Source organism: Battus philenor, unplaced genomic scaffold, assembly GCF_028537555.1.
Source record: "Battus philenor isolate CCGP_79_NKW_IND1 unplaced genomic scaffold, ilBatPhil1.0.hap1 SCAF_1, whole genome shotgun sequence".
Taxonomy (NCBI): Eukaryota; Metazoa; Arthropoda; class Insecta; order Lepidoptera; family Papilionidae; genus Battus; species Battus philenor.
Genome location: NW_027181661.1, coordinates 15,898,514 through 15,917,286, shown reverse-complemented (window position 1 = coordinate 15,917,286; position 18,773 = coordinate 15,898,514). Strand labels below are relative to the sequence as shown.

Here is an 18,773-nt window from a genome sequence, read left to right as displayed (position 1 = left end):
ATACATTAAATAAATCTTACTATTAGGGTAACCGGAAAGTAATGTCGCTTTCTTAAGTTAAATTCATACGACTAGATTTTTAACAACTTTTTATTTCTAATCGACAACATATTCACTTTCTTTATCGACAATCTTTTCAAATCTAGTAAACAAATTTTCAATGCCGGAGCGGTAAAATAATCGGTTTTTCTCTAAAATATGTCTTGTTGACATTACTTTCCGTTCCCCCTAATATATTATTCAAGAGTTGTTAGGTGGTCGAAATGTGTGGTACCTGTTTTGTTGACTCATTTACATGATTGTTATCATAATGTACACTTAAAAATTGTTATATTACATTTAAAAGAGCAAGTGTTGAGTTTATGTATGGGTCTTCTAAACAAATAAGCGTTCCTAACCGGTGGCAGCTTACCACTAATAGTATTAAAATAATCAACAATTCAATGCGTACTTTAATAAAGAAATTTTGAATTTTAAAAGCTTATTTGCAAAATTCTTTGCGTCATTATAACTCACTTCAGGCTAAGTTATTTGCTTATTGCAATGGTTTGAAACCTATTGTAAATCTTACAATACAGTTAGCCTTGATTATTCTTTAGTATTTCGTAAATAAACGGCATTCACACTTGACAACAAGTCAGTAAATGTCGAACGGGGTCGCGACGTTTGTGTTTATAGACTATTTTTCAAGATTTTTTTTCATGAGTGAACACGCAAATAACCATTTATATGGCTTAATTTACTACGTTGATTTAAGCCCTTGATGAAAAGTTAAAACTAGTTTTATTCCTGTACTATACTTAGTCTTGCCATAAATATTGTTATAAAGAAAAGCACGATTTTTTTTTTATACGTAACATTTATTCCTTTCATAGTGAGTTAGTTTAATACATCAATATATAACTATTAAAAATATACAATGTTTATTCGAAGTGGTCTCCATTGGCTGCAATACAGTCTTTTAAACGTTGAGGCCAGTTATCAATAGCAGCACGAACTCTTTCTAGAGGAAAATTCTTCACTGCCAACCGAATGGATCGTTTTAGGGACTCCAAATTATCATGGCGTTTAGAGCAAGCCTTACTCTCTAAAACTGACCATAAATCATAATCCAATGGATTTAGGTCAGGACTTGACGACGGCCAGTTTTCAGTGCTGATAAAGTCCGGAACGTTAGTTTTCAACCAAGATTGGGTGGATCGAGCTCTATGACCCGGTGCCGAGTCTTGTTGAAAGCACCATTCTTTGTTATTGAACATGGTGTTAGTTAAAGGCTTAACTACCGTCTCAAGAATGGTATTTTGATAAACTTGTGCCGACGTTTTAATACCTTTTTCACAAAAATATGGCTCAGTCACCCCTTCATAGCTAACACCCCACCAAACCATCACTGAAGTGGGATAATGCCCACGTTGTACTCTGTTTACTAATTGCGAAGCTTCTTTAGAGCTTCCAGCATAAATACGGTCATTTTGTTTATTAAAATACTGCTCAATTGTAAAAATTTTCTCATCCGTAAACAAAATTTTTTTGTGACCTCCCTTTGCGTACCGCTTAAGTAGTTGTTTGGATTTTACCACCCTATTCTTCTTTAAATTATCAGTTAAGAAGTGACCAGTACGTCTCTTATAGGCTGCAAGTCCTAAGTCATCTTTTAATATACGCGACATGGTTCTAGGAGCTATCTTCATCTCCCGAGATAAAATCTTTTGCTTACGGACAGGATTTCTTCGAATTCTTTCCCTAACTGCTTTAATCACCTTTTTCACACGAACGGTACGTGGACGGCCAGATCTTTTTCTGTCACAAACAGAGGAGGTATCATTGTACCTATCAATAGCCCGGTAAACAAACATTTGACTAATACCAAGCGGGTGGAGGGTTTTAAAAATTGCACTTTTCTCCATACCTACTTTATGTAAGGCAATCACAGCGATTCGGTTCTCTTTATCACCCCACTCCATTTTAATATAACAAAATATTTAACAATATAATGGCGCGAAAATAAGAAAACACATCAAGCAATCATATAAAAATGACAGATTCCAAATTCAAACGTAATATTTTCTTTTTTTGAATAGTAACAGTATTTATGGCCAGACTAAGTATAAAAGTTAATTAAAATTGAATCCATTAAATATGCTGTAATAGTGTGCAGGAATTTAATAAAACAGCTTGAAAGTTATTAATAAATAAATGAATAATGATTATAAATACAACAATCATACAAAATTAAACAGATATTGTTCTAGTAAAACACCTATATAAATACCTGCGTTTACCTACTCTGTGTATGGCACTAATCGGTGTAACATAACTCCTGAAGATGCCCCGTGGAGGGGTGAAACACGTGTTTAGTGGTTTAACGATGGCAGTTGTGTAATTCTGGCTGGCGGGCGGTGCACTATGTTGCACGACTACCACTGCACGTGCAAAAGTGGCTAAATATTGGTCGTCTACTTACCTATATAAATCTTTTAATAACATAGGGATCCGTAATGAAGTTGTTTCAATGGACCACATAAGAAGGCGCAAGGTCACCCAAAAATCAATGGAGAAGGCTATTTTCGGAGTTTCATCACGTGATCGAATTAGAAATGAGGAGATCTATAGAAGAACCAAGTTTATCAACGTAGCTCAAAGAGTTGCTCGTTGAAAGTGACAGTGTGCGAGATGACGAAAGATTCCATAGTGGCGACCACAAGTCGGTAAACGCGACGTGACTAGATCCCCCTCTAGATGGACTGATGGCATAGTTAAGGTGGCTGGAAGTCAGAGGATGTGGGCGTCGCTTGACTAGTCATTGTACCTATCTCTAGGGAATGCATATTCCTTGCCCACCACAAAGATAGACTTCCCCCAAAGTAATTACCATGCTTGGCTGGCGGGTTGACGATTACATTGTGGTATTATGGTACAAGACGCTTATGACCATCCTTTGGAAAATTGTTAAAACGGATTATATCTCGGGAATCCAATCCTCAACTTACGATCTCAAGTCTCAGTCCTCTAGCGCTGAACTACCACTACTCATATTGATATTAAACTATATTAATTTATAATTAAGTAAAATTATTCTTAAGGCCGAAATTTACTTACTCAAAGTTAATAAAAGACTTTTATTAGTTTTAAATAAATAAATGATGATTGAACACCTAGCGGATTTGATACCGCATAGAAATTATCAGTTAAAATGAAACGTAATGTAAACACTAAAATATTTTTATGCATATAAAATAATGTATGTTTGTAAATATGTATGTTTTGTACACGCTATCGACCCATTACTTTAATTCTACCTTTACCATACTATGATTGTCTGTAAGAGATTGCCTCGTGTGATAAGACCGCCTTTTGTACTTTTTTGTAAATTATTCTGAAACTATTTAAATTTATCCTATCGTGTACAATGAAGAAAATAAAATAAAATAAATAAAAGTAATATTAGTTTTTATTCGCCGAATTTACGTCTGTCTCTGGGTTCTTCTTTGAGTATTTAGTTTGCTCCCAGAAATGTTTTCTATACTTGTTACCCTTCTGAGGATTTACTGATTTGAATATCGAATTCTACTAAAGTAAAATATACAGTTTTCTTTCTTCGCGGGATATCAGGTAAATATAAGTTATAAAAAAATTAGTGTTGTATATATATGTATATAGTATCCCCATTTTAACATCAAGACTCTCATAGTTATATCTTTCCTTTAGGGTTCCCATACGACTGATTAGAAAAGGTTCCTAACCTTAAACCTTAACCTTCTGCGCGCTATGCGGTCTACCTACTTATACTTTAAATTCCCGATCCGATAGTATATGTCAATAGTTTTCGTTCGTGTACTCATCTCCTTATTCCTGATTCAATCTCCGAATTCCAAAGAGAGACAATACCATGGCTGGTAAAGTGACTATAAACCTGCTAATAAGGCACGAAGTCAGAACTGCAAACTAACAAAAGAAATTTTAGAATACGATCTATATTTTAATTTACTCTAAAAATCGATTCCACTTAATATTCAACAATCTTGATTGAAATATCTTTCGGGCGCAGTCATCACTTAATGTAAAGTGAAGTACGTACTTGTGCACACCATCGACGCGATACGACGCGTTTCGACGCGACACGATAATGTCTGTGCAAACATCGCAAGGTCGTTCGATAGGGTTTGCGAATTTTTACACTTTCGCTGTCGAATCGTGCCAATGCCAATTATAATATTACTGTGAGTTTATTTATAAATTCGCATTCCTAACATTTTATAAGTCCCGTTAACTTTATGTAGATTATTCGAGATGGACATATTTTATTATTGGAATTTAAAGTTTCGTTCAAGTGAAGCAACTGCCTGAGATTTCAAATGCTCAGTAGAATCATACATATCACATATTTGACGTATTTACGATCTATAGATATGCCTGTTACCTTACATTGAGTTCGTTCACCAAGCCCACTGCCTACTAGGTCTCCTACTGCTGGACATAGACTTTCTCTATAGGTTTCCAGTTGGACCGTGTAGTGTCTGTCTTCATCCTGCATCTTTACCCTTAACCAGATAATCACAGTCATCAACCCTGGATTCTAGGCCTGCCAGTGGTCTCCTCTCCCCAATCTTTAGGTCCCACCGCTCATTAGTTCTGTGCGCTGCGACACTAAAACGTCTATACTATGGGTATTTTAACTATCTATTCTCATTAAGATAGAATTTATTGTCACTTATACACAATATAGTTTTTTATTTTACTTCTGAACCTTATGCTCTTGGTAGAGTAGTGGCCATGACGGCCATCTCCTCTTCCCGGGACCTGCCCCCTTTCCTCAAATCTCTGCACATAGATTTCAATATTAGTGGCGCTAATCAAGCTAGTGTTAGACATAATAAATATGCCAATTTAAAATATATCTAAATAACTATAGTATCGGAAGTTAAATAACAAGACATTTGAAGATAAATAGAACCTGCTTAACTAAATCGAGGCAAAGCGGCATAATTGATAATTGGACGGCTTCCTCTTTAATTGGCTATAACTAAATTAATTTGAATATTAATTACGGTACAATGGGACGAACGGTGTCAAACACCAAAGTTTTCATATTATTATATCACTAGACTTTCTAATAATAATTATAGATATGTATTACATTTCCCACGTATAAATACGTTTCTTCTTTTCTTTTTCGTTACAATTAGAGTAAGTTCTATAGGATAGATAGGATATCTCTGGTATATAAGACACAGGTGAAGCCTCGTATACAGGATGATTCATATTGTGCCTTCAATTTTTTAGCTAACCTTTTTTATATCTACCAACTGGTTATTGGAAATTTACTGTCAATTAATGTGTGATACGACCTATCCCGTGCAGTGTATCTCAGCGGTAATGAACTGAGATTTGTGTTCGTAGGTCGCGTATTAAATTCCCGGAATACCTATGACTGTATTCCGAAAATTCACACTTTGTGCTTTAAATATATAGAATTGCCTCTGCTCACAAATGAGTTTCCAGAAGATGGCAGCAGCGTGTGTGTATCATAATACCATACTGCCATCGCCAACCCGCCGGCCGAGTGTGGCGATTTTGATATATCCCCCATAAACATCTTTAGGGGTGGCCTGTCCTGTAGGCTGGACCACAATGCCCTATCCAAAAAAAATCTATCAATGACTTAATACAGAAATAATAAATAACGTAATGTTATTATTACACATTCACCATTTTAAACTTTTTACACATAATACCAATCATTCTACATACACTATAAATCAGGGCTTCTTAAACTTTTGTCATTCACGACCTCATTTATGATTGCGAGTTTCTTGACGACCCCATTCAAATATAAAAAAAAAATTTTTTTTGAAGATTTATTTACTAGTACTACTAACAATATACATATACATATGACAATATATGGTTTTAGAATTCGTTTTGAAACTTACAAAAATCTAAAATTTAAAATTGGACAAAAAATTATAAAATTGTATTTATATTATTTTTAAACCTTCAACAAATGCGCGTGTCTACACGCTGCAAGTCCACTGCATTTCGCCAACTCTAGTGAAATAGTGTTATAAAATGGTACATATAAATATTTGACATTGAAATCCCTCGACCCCAGAATTTTGCCACGCGACCCCATTTGGGGTCGCGACAAATAGTTTAAGAAGCCCTGATATAAATCTTTACTCTATATAAACGACATATCTATAATCAAGTCAAAACCTTCACGTTCTTATTGGACAAACTCATTGCTTTATTATTATCAATAATTTCAAATTATATCCTCAATTTGTATTGTCATCATTTCAAATAGCTCGTCTACTGCTGAACATGAGTTACTCACATAGATTTCCTATAGAACAGGTTGAAAGCTACCCCTATCTACCTCTTTCTAGAACCTGCACACCACCTTGTTATGCACCTAACAAGTTGTTGCTTATAACAATTATTGTAGATATTTAATTAATTTATTTTATTTTTAACGCCAACAAATATTACAATGTTACATGCAAGTACACATCACATAAAAACACAAACAACACAAAATAAAAAAAAATTAATTAAGAAAAAGATCACATTTATATCAATAATATTCCACGTGCAATCATTGAGTGATTATAAGAATTAATTAAAGAATTGTGAATTTTTATTTATCATCAATTTGTTCTAAAAAAATTTGCTTAAAGTTAAATCGAACAAATTGTTTCTGTCCTCCTTCATTGTCCTTTATAGAATCTTAAACTATGCATTTGATGATATAATGATCTTTAGTAAAGATGTTGTGCATGAGTTCACAAAGGTTTCTAAGTTACATTTGGTATTTCATTATTTATTTTTATCAATAAAATGACTCTAAATGAATTGAATATTTGTAATATTAAATTTATTTTAGTTGTTAGCATAACATCGCTCAAGGTACAGATGGTAAGTCATATTTTTTTGTTAACATAACTACATATAAAGTCTTTAAAACTATAAGTATTTCAAATATTGTACTCTTGGTACATGAAGGTATCCGCGAACTTATATAACTTGTTTTTTAAGTATAGAAAGAGAGAACGCGATATAAATAGATTGATATCAATGAATAGAGTGGTAAATGGTTATGTGGTCCGCTTAGTAAACGATTACCGATGTCTAAAGCACTCTAACATCGCAGCGATAATCTATTTGTGAAAACACTATACTCTACACTCACTGTGATAACTAAAAGTTGTTATCAAGCTTGATGTTCCCACTTTTGGACACGCTTTTTCTCACTGAAAGTGTGTATACGTTTATATATAGTTATTTTCTACTTTATATTGTATAATGGCAATAATTTCACTTTTACAAATATTCTTAATACATTACACAGAGTAATGTAATAACAAGCTGTGTTATAACATTTTATATTTCTTAATAATATACATTATGATTAAAAAGTAAGATGGAAGGCAAGTAATTTTTTCCTAGGTTGGTAGAACTGTCTTTAATATTTACCAAGCGTCTGCTTGTCAAAGGTTGGGATATAGTTTACATCAGCCCAAACCAAGTCATCGTGGTCAAAATCGCTCAAATTTGGTAAAAAAAGTGTCATAAATTAAACTAATTTTTCTGCAACCATCGTATTCGTCCTGATTTGGATCGGTGCAACTTCTGGTTATTCGGCAGACGTCCAAAGCTAGGATGTGGTTCTGAGCACGGTTGAGGAGATAAAAACCGATTCGAAGATCTTGAAGACCGTTTCGAAGACTAGAAAAAGCGATAGCAAAAGTGCGTTTTTTCGGAAGGGGATTACTTTTGAAAGTTATAAAATTGATTTGAAAGAATAAATAAATATTTTTTATTAAATCAACAAACACTCAACTTCGATGATTTCTACCTATATACACACTCATCATTATATATCTGAAATCATAAGACTTAGATATATAAAATATGGTAGAAATATTTTTTATGCCAAGTAAAGGTCAACTAAGAACGGTTTATTTGAAATTTTACCGGCAAGGGATTGAGGGGGCGTGCATTTAGTTAGCAAAGTGGATGTGAGATAGTGAGCATTTATATAAATTATATATGAATTTAATTCAACTATAATAAGTACACTTTATAAGTACAAATAAGCCATGGTAACCGTGCCGTAGAGGACTTAGACTTAAGACCGTAAGTCGCAGATTCCATTCATAAATCTTAATATCAATCTTATATAATTCACATTTTGTGATAAATATACACAGCAGCATACCATAATACTAAACTGCGATCGACAACTTCGCTTGTCAAGCGTGGCTATTTTGATGTATTCCCTCAAAGATATCTTTTGGGGGCCTATCTATACCTTGCAGAGAGCGTATCTTTACTTATAATAAAAAAAAATTGTGATTTTACTTATTTCGTCTAAACATGAGTAGATATATTTAAAATATATATACTCATGCTTTTTTAATTAATAATTACGGTAAATCTAAGATTCGCTAGTATGTGACGCGAAGTGAATGTCTATACGCTGTTATATTCTAAGCGATAATTATGTAACATTATTGCAGGTGACGAAGAATTTAAACGCCTCAATTAACACCTTTGATGAACTGACACATAACTATCATAGTTTAAACGTTGTAATAATTAACTGTTACGAAAGACAAAGCTTTGTACGCCTTTTACGAGTACATTCAAGGTTACTTATAGGAAATTATCAGACATAGGATGATCGGAAACAGGTATAAAAGTTTTAAATATGTGAACGTAAAGCTCTTTTGTTGTTTACAAATGTATTGTACACCCTATATGTAGTAAAGAACAAAATTCGGATTATACCACATATTAAAATTAATTATCTGTCCACGCAGGCTTTGTACTTCCAGAAGTTACTAACCTGTCGCACTTTAACCTTAAAAATATTTTTTCCAGATTGATCTTTTCATACAGGGTGACTGGAAATAGGAATAAAAACTTTAAAATTTTGCAATGAGATATTTTCGCCCTTTTAAAATTTTTACACCTGTGACCAATTATCCTGTATATTTTATAATTTTTTTTAGTCACCTTAGACTATGCATTTAATATATGTCACCTTCATCTCCCTCGACATATCTATTTTGAGTAGCAAGCTTTCAGTGCTTCTAGAGCTTCCACGTGTCTTCTTCAGATCCCATGTTCACCTTTCAATCCGACGCTTGCACTAAAAATCTTATGTTATAGAAACGTGGCGCATTCTTATTTGAGTTTTGCCGCTCTAAAGCGTTACACGTCTCCTCAAAAGGTGGACAGACGACTTTGTGCTATTATATATCTATGTGGGAGGCGGTTCGGCAAAAATGTTGTACTTTCCATTGTTCTTTAATTGTGACCGTTTCTTCCTTTGTAACAATGGTACTGTGAAAGATATATATAACTATAAAGATGCTTCCTGCATTTGTGAATCTTTTTAAACGTACCAACATATTACCACAAGAACTCGTTTTAAAAAATTCGCACGTTACTTATTATAATTATTGCGTTCATATTGCAAAATTACCCGTTATCGGTTCATTTCACAGTGAAAGCCCACCGCAAACAGGTTATATTAGCGTAGCAAAGTCGAACAGAACTCATTGTACTGAACGCTTTACGTTTGTACACTCGTGTTTGAGTCGAATTAGTGTCTCGTGGTTGGGTCGCGTAAAGCACTGCAGTTGGTAATTGTACGGCGGACTAATTGTCGGTTTCCACTTCGGTCTCGTTGATGCTCTAAATCTGACGTCACACTGCATCCTCGTTCCTGCGCTAGTCTTTTTTACAATGCGCCCACACAACTACTCTATCTATACGAGTATACACTCGAAAAATTCCGTCAGTTTCATATGCATGTGTAAAATATGTATCTAAAACCGCTATGATAACTTTCCCATAAACTAGTTTTGCTTATATTTCCATTGCAAGACATAGACCTCTCTTAAAGACAGCCGGGGCATACCATAATCGCCATAAATGGCAGGAGGATTGCTGATCGCAGTGTGGTATTATGGTACGCAACTGCTTCTGCCCATCTTCTGGAAACTTGTTTGTGAATAGTTGCAGTCTTATATAATTAAAACACAGTATGAATTTTATAAGTTTTAATTCCGGGAATCGAAACCGCGACCTACAAACTTAAGTCTCAGTCCTTATTGCTCAGCTACCACTGCTCACGACTCAATTAATACCTATATGTAATAACAATTGCATATATTTAGTATTACTTGCGAAAATAAAAATACATAACTATTTATATAGATAATGCACAAAATCTTTAAAAAATGTTTTTATCACTAGTGTGACAAAGGATATATAAATAACACTAATTTTCGTAAAGTACTTTACTAAGTGATAGTATTTTATTAGTATACATTACTATCACTTAGTAAAGTACTTTGTACGTACGTTCTGCACAGGAGTTATTACAAGACTAATTATTATATTTAAATTAAAATCAATCGCCTTTTGTGTTATATGCTCGAGATCTGTGAAGATGTCCGGACAAGAATCACAGTCACTCGTGAAACCTATTGGCGTTAGGGCCGAAAATACTCGAGTGATGCCACGTGACGATAGAGGTGAGCTCTCATACTAGGGAGACTGACGATATAGGTAAGGTTACTGGAAGTCGATAGATACAGACAGGGCAGGACCAATCATTAGAGATAGCTGATACTTTCCAGTGGGAGTCTATCGGCTGATATGATAAATGTGTTGCTAAGCGTAAAACTCTAAAACGTCTCGACAATATTTTTTTTTTCAAATTAACTTTTAACCATGCGAAATATATGGTTGCCAGTTACAATATTTATTTGTTACATTATGCATATCACAGACAACTTTCACTCTTGTCATTTGTTTTAAAATTTTCATAAATAATTTATATTGTTAATAATATAAAAGTACAAACAAATGTGTGATATTTGTGTACTGTTCACTTTTACTAATTTTAAAATTTCGTCGAAATCAAAGTTGGTGATTTATATGAGTATATAAGAAAGACTAATACGTGAACGCTTGTTTTTATATTGATATTGCTTTATTATCTATTGATATATGCTACATCCGGTGTTTACCATGTCTTGTTATTACGTTTATATCATTTCGCAGAGCGATTGCTTTTATACGAGTAAGTGATGTATGCAAATATATTTATTAGTCAGCGATTTATTATTATTTTAGCGAGATATTTTTTATGTTGTATTCACCAAGCCGCGTTCAATTTCGACGATTACCAACCAAGAATGATTGTTAGCCAACAGTCGCTACAATTCGAAATTTCAGTACGAGATCTAATCAGGGTTGAGAAGATCCGAAGACGGCAGAAAATATCTGACATAATCCAGTGAATTGGCAAATTGAAGTGGCAATAGGCAGGCCATATAACGCGCAGGAAAGATTTTCACTAGGGCTTTGGGTTTCTAGAGTAAAGATCATGTACCGACAAACGCAACGCAGGACGTTATACGACAATAGTGGACAGCTGTGGGCGTCTTACGACTAAAATGATGATGAACAGTCGTATTCCAGAAAAATTTAGATCATTAATATTTTGGATAACGCAGTGATGACATTATTAAAAGCATTTTTCTGTTTCAAACTACGTATTAGTTAATATATTTCGTTAGTCAAACCAGAAGAACCGCACTGTCACTGACAGGTTTTCTTAAACTTTGCCTTTGTTTACAGAAACAGTTTTTTTACTAAATGATTTATTCACATTCTTATCCTATTATTTACTCACTCTTCTTTTGTCTGTCTCATTATCTCTCACTCCTTTCTCTTTTTTCTTTCACATAATCTTTCTTTCTTTTACCCTTCATGCATCACATTTATTTCATCACCATTTCCTACTGGATTGCTTTTTATACAAATTTTATTTTGCTATTTTGTTTATGTGTAGTTTAACAATTTTGCCTTTTTAGATTGATGAAGATGATTGATGATTGAGATTTTTACCATCTGTATCACAATTTACTATCAATTATTTTATATCACAGCTATTTTCCGTCACACTTAAAAAAATGTTTATTTTATTACCTTACCTGTTCACCACGGGTCCGTTCTGTATGGCAATCACGGAAGCTGACTAGGAGAGTTAAGCTCAAAATGTTCCGGTCCAATGTGAAAACCGTGTTGCTATATGAATGCGAGACGTGGAAGGTTACCTAGGATATTACGCGTCGGCTCCAAGTCTTCGTTAACAACTGTCTTCGACGTATTCTCGAAAAATCTGAGAAAATCTCTCTGGATAGGCCACACGCTCCGAAGAGACCCTGATCACATACCGAGGCAAGCCCTAGAATGGGATCCTCAAGGAAAACGAAGACTTAGCCTCCCAAAGAAAACCCGGACGGTCCCTGCAGAAGTGAAGTCAGTTAGAATGACGTAGAGCGAAGTAAAGCGCGAGGCTCAAGACCGTTCGGGATGGCGACGTACTGTGGACGCCTTCTGCCCCATCTTGGGTCAGAAATAAATGATGACCTTATTATATATTTCTCTGTCTGGCGACTTTCGTCTTATTGGATTATTGAAACTATATTTCCCTCGTTTATTCTCTCCTGCAGCAGAAACTGGCTGTAACTCTCTAATCAGATTAAATCCTCATTAATAATCGATGTGACAGTTGTGATATTATAATCAATCTATAATCGATGTGATAGTTTGATCAGTTTACAATATGTACAGGGTAGTTAAAGATTATAATAAAATTTTAAAAAATCTGGGAAAAAAATCATCTGTTGGTCAGAGAATAGAAAACTGATTTGGTGTGATTTTCCACCTTATATTGAGTATTCCGTGTCATTTTATACGATCCAAACTTATGACAGCTTTCACGTGTAAAATATTTGAAAAGCAATATCACGACGGAATGAATATTTATGCTTTCGTTTACCCATCGTGAATAATTTACTTTAGATTCCAAAAGTCAATGTAACGGGCGCATATGTCTTGAATATATTTTCATGCGATCGAACTGCATTGAGTCAACAAAGATAGGGTTTAGTGAATTTGATTATCAAAATCGCTTCGTCCTCAAATATATACTTTATCATTGTTACTGTTTGTTATTTTGTAATAACTACACATTTTGTATCTTATCAACAACAAGCAGAGTGTCTTGACGCGAGTACATATATTGAATAATGTATGTCGATTTGGCTCACCATTCTTGGCAAAAACCTCACCTCACCATGCAAAACGCAAAATTTAAAAAATATACAACATGTTAATCAATAGAAATATATAAGAAGTCAAGAAAATACAGACTAAGATTTAATGAGAAGAAACAAAAGTAATGTATCTCTTAAGGTAAGATAACGGCAACTGCAATGAGACAGACAATAGATAGCTGAAGATGGAAATATAAAAGTTAATCATTAGAGAAGACCACAGAGGAAAAATTCAGAAGGCCATTTAAGCGGGTTGATGATAAGACATCAAAATAGGAACTGAACTAATTGATCCTAGGGCATTATAATCATCATTTCAGCCGCTATAAATCTGCAGCTGAAAAGCTGAATTTCTTGCAGCATCTCCCAAAGACGACCTTGTTCACCTTGTGATTAGAGCTCTTATCCTGTCCTTGCCGGTTTACACTAAACATTACAGAAACTTGACCCCGCGGCCATTTGTTCAGTAACTAACCTGCTCACAGCCCATTCAACTTGGTAATACGCGGGATAATATCGGCTACTTTCGTTTTTCTACGCATCTCTTTATTCCTAATTCGATCTTGTAAAGAAAACCCGAGCATGGCCCTCTTCGTGGCTCATTGTGAAAAAGAACTTGCTAAAGACCTAAGGTGAATTTCATGTCAGCCGATAGACACTCACTATGAGGTTTAGGCTTTCCTCTAAGATCGTCACAACAGCTGGTCATACACTGCCCGCATCTAGCGACCTCTCGCGATCTTGACTGTGTCGTTGGTTTATCTAAGCACGCCTATTTTATCGGCAAGTGGTCACCACTTGAAAACTTTATGGGCTCAGCGGCTATCTGTTCTGCACGCTATGTGGCTCCTCCACTGCCTAACTTGTCAATCTGCTGGGTAATACCAGTTACGGACTTCTTTCTACGGATCTCCTCATTACCCTGAGTAATAATGGAGAGTTATGAAAAAAGCAAAAGGAGGTCAGTATCCAAAAATTTTGCCAAAATTTATCACACTAACTAGCTATGCCAACACGACAATTGAACATATGAAAAATAATATCTTTTAAAATTGGAGCAAAGAGGCTTGTTATTACTATTTTAGCCTAATTTAACCTATTACAATCAACGATACAGCAAAGCATTGTATTTGAAGTGTAAGCAATAAAGACAATTAAGTTTATCCGGATACGATCAGATCTATTGAAACGGAACTTCATATGTGCAAGCCGAAATACCGGTTCACAATATTCACGTACAGACAGAGTTCCATCACTCACTCGACCAGTATACTACTCCGCTTTCATAATACAGGCGTTTGCGTAACGCAGTGGAATGTATTTAACCCGTTTTGCGAGAACATAGACAAAACATTTTTTTATTTTGTTACGGTAGAATAACTGGGCGCATATTTAAATATTTTGGCTGTCTTATTCACGTGTGAAAAAGAATATGAAACTGAAGTCAAGTGTATTTATATCAGACTTTGTTTGAACATCATGTGGTTTAAAAAAATAAATTTGTTTTCTGCTGAACTTTTACATAATTCTTTCGTTAATTGAAAATAATCATCAAATTGAACTCTAAATTATATTTCAAAGGGCTAAATTAAAAAAAATTAAAGTTTCAATCATATATCTAAAATTGCAATGACATTTTTATAACTGCTAAATCTTACTCATTCCAATAAAATCTTCAATGATAAATATTAAATAATACTAATGTAAATTAATTATTTTGCGTTGAATTGAAAAGGCAAAGTTTATTTATTATTGAAGAACCTGTTAGACAATGGAAAGAAATAAAAATCAATGAAATTCTTTTAGCATTTTTAAACTTTAGTATTGAATACAATGATCATGCACAGATAAAATAAAACAATATAAAATAAAATATATTTAATATAATGAAACACTGCGATACAGAAAATTTATAATTCAATTTTTTTGATTCAAATTATTTTTTTAAGCGTGTTGCAGATCTTTTTCATATAGATTCGTAAGTCTATTTTTAAACCTTACAAACTTGGACACCGCCTTGCTTTTCAATCCAGTGACTGTCCGATTGCTGTCTACGATGAAAATGGGTTCGTTCTTTTCTTTCTTCGTATCAACTTTCTCTTCGTCTCTGTTTACGAAATAAATTGCCGGTAGATTTATGTCACTCGTTTCGTTTAATTTATCATCGCCCGGGAAAACAACGTAAATGACGGTCGGCAATGCGTCCTTCTTTTTTCCTAGTTTTATGTTTTTTGGCGCTGTAGCTACTAATATATTGTATTCTTGAGCAGGTTGATTGATTATAGGTATATTTATGAAATTTATACCTTGACCGTATTTAGTCTCATTGGAATCTTGAGATATGTTTATTGGATACAACATTTTTGCAATTTGATTTGTGCAACCGTTTGCAAGATTTGCCGGGTGTGCGAAGATCGCTTCAGATAGTATTTCACTGGGCCGGAGGAATTGGGGCAGTTCTTGAGGGATCTTCGCGAATAAACTGCCAAATGATTTTGGTCTCACTTGCTCTTTGACGGAGATTGGTTTAAACTTTAAACTAAAGCCGTTGTTGATGGGTTTACTTTCGTGCTTCGGTATGTACACAAAACACAGCAAACGCAATGCGATGACAATCTGTTGATAATGAAAACATTACATTTTAATTTCACTAAAGCCGTTACCATAGATGTACCATAAAATGACATACAATCTAAAATCAGTAACTGTAATACAAGTAACAACATTATTGGTAATTTATTCTAAAGATTATCTTTACAACAAGAAACTAACTGGTTTTTTATTTAGATATCGCCACTCGCAAATAAAGCTGACATTATTCCGCGGTTTAGCAAGTAAAAGTGGCAGTAGGTAAGTCATATAGGCCATAGTGATAAAGTCGGCAAGTGGAGACCATGGATCAGCAAGTAATACTTCCATCCACAAGGTGGAAAGGGGACCTCTTTCTCGTCTTCTGAATACGCTGCCTGTGGGCCATTACCAGCTGGTCTTGTTGAAAATATGGGATGCTTGTGTCTAACAGCGGACATCCTACTCTAAAAAACCAAAGCGATTTTCTAAGGTCCAAAATACGATAGGCGAATGTCATTCACATCGCAATGAATCTGCTATAAATCGTATGTGATCCTGTAACCGTTCTTAGACAAAACAAAATAACTAAAAAATACACAGATCCTTATAATTTAAGGCGTAAAACACAATCGTCATTTACTTACACTTTTGAAATACACAGAAAGCACAGGCATTCTGGCATCGCGCGAGCAAATGTCAAACGTGCACTGTATAATTAAAACAGTTAAACAATGAAAACTGCACAAACCATTCATTGTTAGATATGTTTTGAAATACGAAACCTCGAGCTGGGGATGTTTAGCTGATACTGTAGAAGCGGCAATGGTAAACAGTGGCAGTGCGGTTGATATGCCTCGCTTCATTGTAAACGCATGTTTAGATTTCTAGGTAGGCAATGAAACATTCACATGAATTGTGAAGATTAGTGATAATGTAATTTTCACTGCTGATCTACGCATACAATTCTAGCTATATTTCTCTCAAATGCAATATTGCTTAGTATTTTCCTAACTAAATTATACAACTTATCTCATTGGTTAATAATAACAAACTTAAGATGCGTTTACATGGGGGTAATATGTCAGTCTACATTTGTCTTTTTTACAAATTCGCTTATTTTTATATTAATTATTCCTGTTTGCAAAATATCATAATTCAAACAAAGATGCTAAAAAAATATTATTATCATGTGATCAGTCAACATACTATGATCAAATATGCTTAGAGAAAAAGTGCAAGCAGAGTAGATTCCGTGCTGTTAATATATCTATATTTAATTCTTGTAATGTCTAATATTTTTCTTCTTTAACAGACGCATTGTCTCGCGAACGATCAATTGCACGGCTAGTTGGTTTGAATGATTATCAAGTTTTGCTTTATATTTCTATCTTTATATAATGTAATTCTATAATATAACTCTTATATCTCAGAAACCACGAACGTTTTTACATTAAAATATATTGTGACGACCACTTAAGTAAGTATCCGACACAGATGAAACCGCTAGAAATAATGGACGAATTCCGCGAACGAGCTAGTCGGGGCTGACGGCGCGACATCAAAAAAGGCAAGGGGGGGGGGGGTAATTAATGAAATATAGTTATGCGGTTTTATTGTGCGTGCCTCGGTATATTGCATCTTTAACTACAGCTAGTAGGCGGTGAGATGAAATAGAGTTTGAACTACAATAGAGATTTGTCCTTCATGTGGGTTTAAAGTATTTTTACCTAATCTCCCCAGCGTAGAAACGCCTAGAAATTACCGACCAGCGGTATTTACAGAGCGGTCTCGAGGAAGAAAGGGAATTTTTTTCTGACATCTAGTCAGCGATACGAAGCGATAACAAAGCGACAGTTAGCTCGTTCCCGAGTGTGAAAGTAAACAGTGTTTGCGGATTTAAAGCCTAGTATTAGCGTAATTACAAAATTGTACGAATGGCGAATATTCGTCCATCACTATGATTAAACTCGGTTTCGTGACATAATACATCGTTTGGATGCAAATGACATTTTGAATTGAGCCCTATCACTACACGTAACAATATGGCATCGATGTAAAATATATAAAGGAATGAATGTACAGCTCATTTGTCGACAAAAGACATTACATCTGAATTATTTTTTCTATTGGATTACGACGGGATAATAAGTCAATCAGTACGAAGTCTGTAAGGGCAAATAGTAAATAAAAATATGTTATTTTATTGTGCTTTTTATTATTTCCGAAGCAATTCATAAATGCTATATACAAGCATCAAAATGGTTAACAATTTGATGCTTTTAAAACTTTTACATTTATCAATAATCAATCTGTAAATTACGTTTAAAATATTAATATTTAATCTTTTTATGTTACTATCGACCGTGGTATGTTAACCTGCACACATTTAGTGAATCTTTAAACTTATTTCTGGAATCGAACATATAAAAAGTATTATATGACGACTCGTAAAACATCGGAGGGTAAGCGGGCCGTATAAGAGTGATGGGAGTCCTTTACGTGACTTCCATCTATATTTTTACGTTTCCATAATTTTACTCGAATGGTGGTTGAATATAGAATATCTGGTATCGCCTTGAAAAACGCTGAAATGTAATTTAGTAGTTTAGGGAAAAAAGGGTGTTTATATAAACGTATCTGTCGCAGAAAACTTCACTGATGAGAATAATAAAGATATTCACGGTAAACTCTTATTTTTCACGTCTGTTTATAAAAATACAGGAACCTTTTCATACACTACTAAAGTTCCAACAGTTGTGTCTTTATGACCTGACTAAATACATTCATATACAAATTGAAAATATCTTTATTCCAGTACATATTTACGTTATTGAATCGTTACTTATTTTATTATTATAAGTAAAAAGCTATCACTGGCTTGAAATGCTGATCTGCGGAGAAGATCCGGTAACAAACTCAACAGTTGCTCTTTCCTTATGTAATACAGATCTATAGTGCCAAAAATTATTTAAAATATTTGCAGAAACATCATCTTCTAATCCTACATCATGTGCAGACTATTTTCATATGTGTCGAAGTGTTTTTTTTTTTATTTCC

General features: G+C 34.2%; 2 protein-coding genes across 2 annotated transcripts in view; one reads left to right on the top strand and one right to left on the bottom strand.

The window, feature by feature from the left end:
- Nucleotides 1-18,773, top strand: part of LOC137919549 (frequenin-2) — a 137,264-nt gene that overhangs the window by 89,490 nt on the left and 29,001 nt on the right. The window lies entirely within an intron of this gene.
- Nucleotides 15,090-16,174, bottom strand: LOC137921053 (uncharacterized). Its single transcript, XM_068763920.1, has 2 exons — nucleotides 16,085-16,174; nucleotides 15,090-15,761 (listed from the first exon to the last, which is right to left on the bottom strand). The coding sequence occupies exons 1-2, from the start codon at nucleotides 16,172-16,174 to the stop codon at nucleotides 15,090-15,092; spliced, it is 762 nt and encodes a 253-aa protein (XP_068620021.1).